General features: G+C 44.4%; 1 protein-coding gene across 2 annotated transcripts in view; it reads left to right on the top strand.

The window, feature by feature from the left end:
- Window positions 1-1,334: 1,334 nt before the first annotated feature.
- The window catches only part of EML6 (EMAP like 6), a 290,220-nt gene continuing 280,821 nt past the window's right edge, over window positions 1,335-10,733 (top strand). For both annotated transcript variants that reach the window (XM_056124968.1, XM_056124960.1), the window contains exon 1: window positions 1,335-1,981. In XM_056124968.1, coding sequence (XP_055980943.1) covers window positions 1,785-1,981 — 197 coding nt within the window. In that variant the 5' untranslated portion in view covers window positions 1,335-1,784. The remainder of the gene's footprint in view (window positions 1,982-10,733) is intronic.

The raw sequence follows: 10,733 nt of genomic DNA, 5'->3' as shown, positions 1-10,733 counted from the left end.
TCTCGGTGACCTCCTCTAGTCACTCAGCATCCTGGGAGATGTGGTCTCGCCCCGCGCGCTTGCTTCTGGAACTGGCGTCGAGAGGACTACATTTCCCAGGATGCATCGGGCGAAGGGCCCAGGCAGTGGGAGGGGCGGCTCCCGCGCCCCGGGGCGCCGCTGTTTCCAAGCTCGCCGAGCTCGCCTAGTAACCCTCCTCCCGCCGCGGTTCCCGAACGCAGCGCGGGGGCCCCGCCCCCGGAGTCCCGGAGGGTTGGAGGAACCCGGCTCCCGCGGCGACCCAGTGACGAAGCCCAGCCTCGGGCGCGGGAGGCGGGGAGGGAAGGGCGGGTAGAGGATTTGGCTCGCCTCGGCGAGATCCGGGACGAGCAGGCGGCGTCGCTGCAAGCAGAGGTTAGAGGGGGAGAGAGCGGAGATGCTCCGCGGACGAGGCTGACTCGGGTGCGGGAGGAGTGCAGGACACCCGCGGGGACGCGGTGCGCACGGGCCGGGGGTGTCCAGAGGGCCGGGGTCCTCCGACTCGTGGCGGCCGCTGCCGAGTGCCCAGGCTGTGAGTCGGGTGGGGGGAGCCTCGAGTCCCCGACCGTTCTCTGGGAGACCCCGCCTCCCGCCCGCCCTGCTAAAGGCGTGATCCTGGAGTTCGCGGGAACCCTTAACCGGCGCAGCCCTTCTAGGTTAGAGGTACAAGCTTTTTGCCACTTGTCAATTATCTAATGTCTTCGGGACCAGAAGTGTTCGTCGGTAGCGCTTTCCTCCTTCCCACGGCACTAGCGTCTCTTGTCCTCGGATTTTTTTTTTTTTTTAAGATTTAATGTCGTTTGCATCGGAGTTGCGGGGTTAGTTAGAGCTGCTAAGTTCTTACGGTTTTCTCGAATAGAGACTTCGCGGAGAATATAAAATTTAAGCACATATACCACCCAACGAATTGGAGCATCTAAAAAAATTGATCATTGCCTATTCGCCCAGGCTTAATGGGGGAAACAGCAAAGAACCCACCCCCATGTCCCTAAATCCTATGAGCAACCCCCAACCAGCTGCATCAGGGTATATATCCTACCCTTGAGGAGATGAATCTGGAGGGAGAAAGGGAGAGTAGTTGACATTAAAAAATCACAACCACAGAAACTTGGTTTAGTTTGGGGATTATTTCCTTGGACTGGGAGACATGCAAAAAAAAAAAAAATCTTTTTCTTTTTTTCCTCGCTGTCTCATCCTGGATGTAGACTGTCAGTTTCGGATCCGAGAACGGTGATGGCAACGCTCGCCCGGCTTCGCTGTTAAATCAGAGCTTGTCACCGACTAAACCCCGCTGTCTACCGCGAAGCCCCCCACGCCCTGCAAACTTATGTGAGCGAACTGGGTAATTAATCAGTGCCTGGATATGCAGATCCCTGACTTTGACTTTAAAGGCGGGGTGATCCACCCGAGAACCGCTCCCGGGGGCCGGAGCCCGCAGGTGCAGTGAGGCGTGCGCGCGCCGGTGCTGGCTGGTGCCCCCGAAGACGCCTGGCCCGGGGAACGGGAGCCGGGGGCCCCCGGCGGGGTCTGGCGGCCGAGCCCCAGCAGCGGCGGCGCGTCTCCCGCGGCGGCGGATGATGGTGGCGGCCGGCGCGCCGGGCCGGGAGTGCGCGTCGCCGCGGAAATCAGTGCCCGGGGCTGCACGCTGAGCCCTTGCAGGTCCGCCGCAGCCAGCGCCTGGGCCGGCTCAGACCCGGCGCGCAGGACCCGCGGACCCGCGCGCAGGGGGTGGGGGGGTGCCAGGGGGCGCGTGGGGTCGGCTTATCATGGCGGATCGGACAGCTCCCAGCTGCCAGCTCCGGCTGGAGTGGGTGTACGGGTACCGGGGTCACCAGTGCCGCAACAACCTGTACTACACGGCCGGCAAGGAGGTGGTCTACTTTGTGGCCGGGGTCGGGGTGGTTTACAACACCCGCGAGCACAGCCAGAAATTCTTCCTGGGACACAACGACGACATCATCAGGTAAGGAGGTGGACTTGGGGAGGTGGGGAAGGGAAGGGAAGAGGGTGGGTGTGGAGGTTGGAAAGGCGGGGAGAAGGATGACCAACTTGGGCTTTCCCGAGGTCAGAGCTGGAGTTCCAAGGAATAAGAGATTCTCCCTGGAACTGCCAGGGATTGCAGAGGGGCTGGTGGTTCCAAGACTGGGGCAGAAGCAGGGGAGACATCTCTTTTCTTCATCCCTCTGGAAGGCTTTCAAATGTCTAAGGAGTTGAGTGTCCCAATTTTTTCGTGTGTGGGGTGTTCATTCCTGCTACAAGTGGAAGGATCCTTGGTAGTTAACTACCAAAGAATTCACAGCTCTTCCTTCCCTAACCAGGTAAATGCAATAAACGCCAGTAGCCTGAGCTGTGGGTATCATCTTTGAGTGGCTCCTCAGTAAGGTTCTTCAGCAAGCAAGTGAATTAAAAAAAAACAATCCCCACAAATTTTGTGATAAGGTGATTTTGACTTTTCATCCCAGATGCTTCAAAACTGGGAAATTTCTGCAATGTGTAGGGGGAGTTTGATTCTATATTTCTCTTGGCAGTGTTTTAATGAAAAAAAAAACACTAAATGGATGCTTCCCCAACATTAACTGATTTTATAAAATGCTGGCAGCTGCTGAAACACAAAATCCTCCAGAGAGCCCACAGAATGACCAACATCTGGTTGCAGATGGCAGGGCTGATAGAAGGGCAAGATTGGCTGTGTAGCTGTGTTAGGGGCTAATTAAATGTGCAGGGGGCATGTTTTAATTCTTGGCCTCTCCTGTCTTCATGTTTGGACATTTTCCTCCAAATCTTGTCAGCTCCTTGTGTGATCAAACAAGGTGTGGTTCTGATGTTGTTGGCATGGAATTCCTTTTCAGCATTGAGGATTCCCATGATACTGGAGCTTCAGTCTACAGGGAAAAGTACTTGCTGAGGATGGGCTACAAGCAGAGACTTTATTTGAATCTTCCAAACTTGTTTGTTCCTTGATGTAAAACAACTTCTATCGCACTTTCAGAATACTATCACTTTGTGCCTTTATAATGAAATAGATGGTCAAGGGGTGTAAATGCTAACGATCTTAATCTCTCAGGAGACAGAATGATTCAAAAGACAACTTTCCCTTTCCCTTGTCACTTCCTAGTACTGTGTTCATTCCAGAATCTTCTTCCCCCTCCCCCCCCCCCAGGCCTAACATTGAACAACTTCTAGAAAATAAAACAACTTAATATTTGAAAATACAGTGAGATTTTTTTTCTAATTGAACTTTTAGAGGCCAAAGTTTTTAAGAATGTAGAGTGCTATCTGTTTCATATATAAATTTGTTCGTGTCATATGTGGCAAAATACCTTTTTCTCCTTTTTTTTTGACATGATAATAGTTGTGATTGAGGGGATCCCTTACTTAGTTCTCTCCTGTAGATTTGGCTTCTCTAATTGCCAGGAGAATTATTAAAGTCACAGGTGCAAATGATTAACAGTGATGTGAAAAGGTTACTTGTTTAAAAATTTAAACCTATTTTTTAAACTTTTTTTTTTTTGCTCTACTTTAATGCAGTGCTTTCAATTGCAACATCCAAAATAAGATATAGACCTTTGGGGGAAGGGAGAGATACAATTTTTTTTCTTCCTTTTTCTTGAGACTAAGAAAAATATTTCCTGGAGCTGGATCACATTAATGTGATCAGTAACTGAAATACTTTGAGAATTTAAACTCTTAATCTTATTTTTTTTTCTCCAATAGAAAAAAAAAAGGTACTGATGCCACCGAAGGTGGGAAAGGGTGGAACTGCAGTAAACCGCTGTTAACCATGGGCAGCTGGAGTAGGAGGTGTAATGTTAGCTGGCTTAGTTGAAGTAACTCTGAGATTTGGAGAAAGAGTGAATAAAGCTGTTTGTGTAACTGGGTTTGTGAGGGAACCTCAGTTGATAAAAGAGGATTTGACTTCTGACTGATTTATTAAGGTGATCATATCTGTGTACTGAACTGTGACATTGAAGTAAACCTTCCTTTAGAGAATAGAATTGATTGCTAGATTTTCCATGTTATTTGCTTTGGTCTGAGTTATGCATGTGTAAAAAGAGTCTTTAACATGCATATGTATCTTGCATATAGGAATACAGTTAAGTCCAATAGAGTGAAAAACACTACAGGTAGCAAATAAGAGCTATAAATTGAGAATGATTTATATTGTTGCTTTCTCTCTCTCTCTCTCTCTCTCTCTCTCTCTCTCTCACACACACACACACACACACACACACACACCTTTTTCTGGCAAAGGCAGTGCACAAACTGTGTTTGTTTTTGGTTTAGTAAATGACACTCCAGTATCATTTTTTTTGCACGATTTTCATTTCAGGAACGTGTGAAATCAATGTTGTAAAATGTTGGGAATATTATTCTATTAAATACTGTGTGTATGAACAGGAAAATTGTGTTGTTTCATCTTTATGAATTTCAATTCATTTGTGTATTTTTTACTACTGATCTTTCTACTTGAAATACTGAAATTTGTCTGTGAATATTTAGAACTAGAGCTAAGGTTCTTTTTTGTTTTGTTTTGGAGGCAACCTAGCCTTGTTTAGGGATTACTCCTGCTTCTGTGCTCAGGAAGCCCTTGGGAGAACATCTTAGGTGCCGGGGATTCAACCCCAGTCGACCTACCCACTGTACTATTGTTTTGGTCTCAGGCTAAGGTTTGAATGAAAAATGTTTTTGGTCTTTTTTAGAGTCATTAAATGAATATGAAAGCTTCTAACCTTAAAATCCCATCAAATGAGGTACTTTCCACTTAACTTTTGAGTTTATTTGAAAGATGTAGTGATAATACAAATATGTCCTACTGCTTTATTTATTGTGCTACTTTACGTGGAATATTAACAGAAACCAACCCAACGATTTTGATATCACTCTCTGGTAAAACCTGTGATCGTTGAGATTATAATGAACTTTAATAGTGAGGGAGGATTTGCCAAAGCTCATTAGAGCCCAGCATCTGTGTCTTTCTGATCTGACAGATATGAATTTAAGGCAGATTTTTAAAAACTGCTGATATGTGAAGCATAATATGATTTCTTGGATGTGGAAGCTTAATTTTATTCTCTAGAATGACTGCCCTTCAAATGATAACAGATTAGAAGATCATGTAATATGTTTGCCTGATAGCATTGTGGCAGGGTAGGTAAGAATCTTAAGCAGTGTTTGCTGTTGGTCTAACAAGAGGACTCAGCTCAGACCGTGAAGACCGAAATGGAGACTTGGTTTATACATCAGGTAGCAGAGCATGACATGGTGATGGAGTAAATGAAAGGAAAGGTCATGCACACATTTCCTCTGTTTGCCTCTTTCATTTTCACAGAGACTCCATTTGAAACATTTATTTCTTTACCTAGGTCCCTATATTGCTTCTGACTAGTCCCTGTCTCTATTTTATCTTTTTTTTTCATTTCATATTTTTGGGCTCTCATTTGTAAAGGAGGTTTTTCTGCAGTGCTGTTGTAGAGGGAAGGGAATTGACACTGATTTCACACACCAAGGTATGAACTGTACCCCATTCTGCCATTTAATGGGAATATTTTAGTGAGTGACTTGACCTCTCATTTTTTTTATTATTGTTGTTTTTGTTTTTTGAGCCACACCCATCCGTATTTACTCCTGGATCTGTGCTCAGGGATCACTCCTGGTGGGATTCAAGTGACCTGCCAGGGATGCTGAGAATCAAAGCTGGATTGACTGTGGGCAAGGCAGTGCCCTACCAACTGTATTATAGCTTGGCCCCTCCTTTCTATTTGTGAAGAGAGGTAAATAGTTCCTAAATTGCAAAGTTGTAACCATCAAAAGCAATATATACAGATGGCTTGGAGGAAGGCCTGACCTTCAGTTGGCAGTCAATAAATGCTCAGTATTGATAGTGGTAGTGTTCATTACTTAAACTCTTTTGTTTTGGGGGCACAGCCCACGGTGCTCAGAATCTACTCCTTACTCTGGGAATCAAACTGATGTCAGCATCTTATAAACAAGCACTTTAACCTCTGGAGTACCTCTCTATCCCTTTGTTTTTTTAATTGATTGAGGTTTGGGGCCAGAGTGACAGTGGGTAGGGCATTCTTTGCATGTGTCTGCCTTGGATTTTGTCCTTGCCACCACATCTGATTTTGAGTCCTGCCAGGAGTAAGCCATAAGCGCAGAGCAGGAGTACAGCAAGGTGTGGCCCCAAAACAAAAACAACAGCAAAAATTAATTGATTGAGGTTAGGTGATTTACAATACTGGTAATGATGATTTCCCATGCGTATAATTACAACATAATGATAATCTTTAATATACACATATACCAAAGCCAAAACTATGATTCCTCATTGCCCACAGGCGGAAGTATAAATTTCGTAGTTTTCTATTCTTTCAGGCTCTTACCCACATTTCTATCTTTGGTTTCCTTTTAAAAATGATTTGCTTCCCACTTGCCATAAAACTGCTGTTTATTTTCCCCTTCTGCATCATGTTGGACTGATTTCTCTTCTCCCAATCTCCTCCCACCATTGTCATTGTGGGCTGACATGGATTTGGTATCCAAAGGACCTGATTTTGGACCTCGATCTGTCACCAGTTTGGTGGGCTGAGGAAATGACTAAACCTCTGTGGATCTTCACTGTCTTCATTAAAACTGCTTCTATTATAGAGTTGGTTTGACAGACATCTATTTTGTAGCTTGTGGAGATTCCATAAGAGTGCTTCACAGAGTTTGACAAATATCAAGAGCCCATCACAGGGCTTGTTGTTGTTGCCCCTCTCCTGTGAGACCTGGGCCTGTCTCAGATGAAGGGATGACTCACAGTTCTCAAGGTTTGCATCTTTTGTGACCAATGTTGCTAACTTTAAATGTATAATTCTAAGACATTTCACTCTGATATGTGTGTGTATATGTATGAGTTTTAATAGCCAGAGCCAGTTTTTTTTCTGAATACATACTTAAACTAAATCAATGTATAAAACTTATTTTCTCAAGCCTCTTAGTGACGCAGTGAGGTTGATACTGTTCTTAGTTCCAGGGAGGAGACAGATACTGAAAGTTCAGGATCTTGTCTGTCCCACTGAATAGATTGTAGAAAGAAAATCAGAATTGAAATCAGTTTCATCCTAAAACCTAAAGTTAGTTTCCCTGCTTTATAGCCCTTTCTATTTTTTTTTAAAGCAAAAGTTACTACAGTCCTTTCCTATTGTACCTTGTATCTAACCCTGTTTTAGTAACAGTTTTGCTCCTTGTAACACTGTTTACCAACCTGTGGTTTATTTAAGAGTTTTTGAGGCTTGGTCTTCAAGCTGGTGTTCTTCCTTGAACACACTTTTTACCCTGTGTTTCTTTACTTGCTTTTTCCACTCTGGATTAATCTGTGTTCTCTCTCAAACATGTACTTTTCTTTTTCTCATCACTAACATCTTTCTACATAAATTTCGATAAAAACTTTCTTGCTTCACCAGAAAAAAAAAGTATTTGAAACAGGTCATTAAACTTCTGTCTATGAATGGACTCATGTTCAAGTCCACTTTAAGAATATCACAGGGGCCAGAGAGAGTACAGGGTTATGGTGCTTATCTTCTTGCAGCTCACCCTGGGCTGATCACAGGCACCACATGGTCCTCCTAGCATCTCTGCATGGAGCTCTTTGGCTCCTGCATTGAATTGCCTGACTAAGTTGACTGAGAATGTGGGAGTGGGGATGTCAAGCCTCTTGAACACTGGGAAAACTCTTTTCCAATATTACCACCTTTAAGCACCACAGAGATAGTACAGCAGTTAGGGTGCATGCTATGAGTGCTTCGACTCTCCTTCAGTTGCTAGCACTGTGTGTCCCTCACCAAGTGTCTCCTGGTATACCTCTGCTAAGTTCTGCTGGTGATTCCCAGCACCACGGGGCCCAGGTGCACTGCATACTTGTAACCTCACATTGAACCTTCTGGTCTGGTTGATCAAGTAACACTGGTAGTTGTCCCCAGCTCTGGCTTCACTTGGGAGGTCCCCCTCCAAAGTAACACCAAGTTCGAAACAGTGACTAAAGTAGGTCTTTACTCTAAAGTCAGAATATCTTATCTCATGTTTTTATTTGGAAAATGTCTTGCCTGCTATCTCTTTAGCCCCTAAGAGTTATTTACTGGAGAAACATCACATTTGTTGGTGGGGTCTCAACTGTGACATGACAAATTATCTGTTGCAGAAATCACAATGGAACTTTTTTTTGGTGGGAGGGGGAGAGGAGAGAGAGGAGAGAGAGAGAGAGAGAAAGAAACAGCAATGATTGTTGGATATGGCAATGCTGGGTTACAAGGTTCATGTGACGACTGGAGGGACTTTGTATTCCTTAACTCTTCAACCACTTTGACTAAGAACAACTATAAAGTAACAAACCCATGCTGAGTTGGGTACCTGCTTTGTAGTAGACACTTGGCCTATTTGGTGATTTTTACCTACCTTCCTTCCTTCCTTCCTTCCTTCCTTCCTTCCTTCCTTCCTTCCTTCTTTCTTTCTTTCTTCCTTTATTTCTTTCTTTTTGACCACATGCAACCATGCTCAGGGTTTAGTCCTGGTCCTGCACTCAGGGATCACTCCTGGTATTTTTCCAGAGATCATGGGGTGCCAGGATCAAACCTGGGTCAGTTATGTGCAAGACAAGTGCCTTACCTGCTATCTCTCCAGCCTCTAAGATTTATGTTCGTATTTGGGTACATTATTTCTTGTTTTTTTACTAATCAACAACTTTACATCTAGAATGTACCAAGTGCACAGGGTGCAGCAGATACTTTAACTTCCTGCTGACTTACTTGTAGGGATGGTCAACAATAAATGAACAAGAAAACAGAGTGAATATAGATTGTGATGAGTAGTACAAAAGAACCATCCTAGAGAGTAATTGGGTTATATGGAATGTGGAGACAATATTAGATACGGTCTCCTGGGCCTTTCTTTAGTAAATAATATTTAAGCTGAGACCTAAAGGATCAGAGGGACATATGTGACCATGCCATGGCAGAGGAGAGGTATCAGGGTGCGAGGAAAGTCGGTATGCCCAGAATTCTGGTGTACTCAGGGAAAACCTGGGTCATCACAGTTCTCATCCAGGTTATGCATGCCTCATGGGTTTTGGCACCCCATGTTCTAGATTACTCAGGATAGTTACAAATATTCCTTTCGATAGCACAGCAGTAGGGCGTTTGCCTTGCATGCAGCCAATGTGGCCGACCAGAGTTCGATTCCTCTGCCCCTCTCAGAGAGCCCGGCAAGCTACCAAGAGTATCTCGCTCGCACGGCAGAGCCTGGCAAACTACCTGTGGCGTATTCAGTATGCCAAACACAGTAACAACAAGTCTCACGATGGAGACGTTACTGGGCCCGCTCGAGCAAATCGATGAACAACGGGAGGACCGTGACCGTTATTTTCACAGATACACTTGTTCTTGTCAAGGTAGGCCTTTACCTTAGATTCAGAGTATCTTATCTCATGTTTTTATTTGGAAAATACTTTAAAATCATTTTGTTGGAAATATGTCATTGCTATTTTATAAAAAGTGTTTTTGGTGCTGCCAACAGTGGTCAATGGCATTGCTTTGGAAAGTAAAAGACTGGAAGCATCTCTAAGCAGTACCGTTCTAGGACTGCTCCTGTCTCCAAAGATGTGGTTCTGAATACCTTTGAAATCTAGGTGGTATTTTTCACACCCTCAAAAGAAGGACAGCTGTTTGGAAGGCTGACTTGGTAATTCCTCCTTAGGATCTTATCCCCCACACCTCCACCTCATGTACTGGAGCCATAGAGAGCTATTCTCTAGCCTATGCACCACACACTTTTAGCAGTCAGACTCCTTTGTAAGTTGAAAATCAGTTTGTCATATATGAAGCTATCTTAAATGTATTTAAAGTATCTGAGAGCAAGAAGCTTATTTGAAATATCATTTTGCTTAGGAGTCACGAGGGCACTTTGTAAAATGCAGATTCTGAGTCATTCAATCGTGTATGAGACCTGATGTTCTGCATCTCTGCCCCTTGATGCTATTGCTACTGATTCACAAAAGTCTCTGAGGAGCAATATTTTATGAATTGGTATGTTTCAGATCTCAGTGACATGTGTGTATGTATGTATATATAAACACAGTTGTTAAAAAAATGAACCTAAAACTAGAGAATATCATGTTGACCTAAGTCAGAAAGAAAGGTATGGATGCAGAATGATCTCTCCCACGTTCTCATGTGTGGGACTTGCAGATATATAGCAACACAGCAACAAAGGGCCAAAGGCAACCAAGTGGGAGAACTGATCCACACAATTGAGTTGGTGGTTGGGGAGTGGAGGTGAACAAATGGGGCTCTAGGGCCCTTGCAGAGGGGAAAGATCACAGAATCTCAATTCTTTAAAAAAAATGAATGTAGGGTCCTGGAGCTGGAGAGATAGATTAGGGGTTAAAGTACTTGCCTTACATGCTGCTGACCCTGGTGTGATCCCCAGTACTATATATGGTCCCCTGAGCACCATTAGGAGTGATAATGGAGAAAAGAACCTGGAGCAAGCCCTGAGTACTGCTAGGAAAGGTCTCCAAACAAAAATAGATTAAAATGGACCCAGGAAAGAAAATAAAAATTATATTCACCAGTTTTGATGTTGAAGATGTATGGAGGCAACTAAATAGGTGGTGGTTTGAAATGCAGAAGGAGGGCCAGGATGCTAGATGGAAGGGCTGGAGTGGGTGATACTTTGCG

Source organism: Sorex fumeus, unplaced genomic scaffold (assembly GCF_029834395.1).
Source record: "Sorex fumeus unplaced genomic scaffold, SorFum_2.1 ptg000006l, whole genome shotgun sequence".
Classification (NCBI taxonomy): Eukaryota; Metazoa; Chordata; class Mammalia; order Eulipotyphla; family Soricidae; genus Sorex; species Sorex fumeus.
Note: the sequence above shows the minus strand (reverse complement) of the source record. Positions and strands in the feature narration are given on the sequence as shown.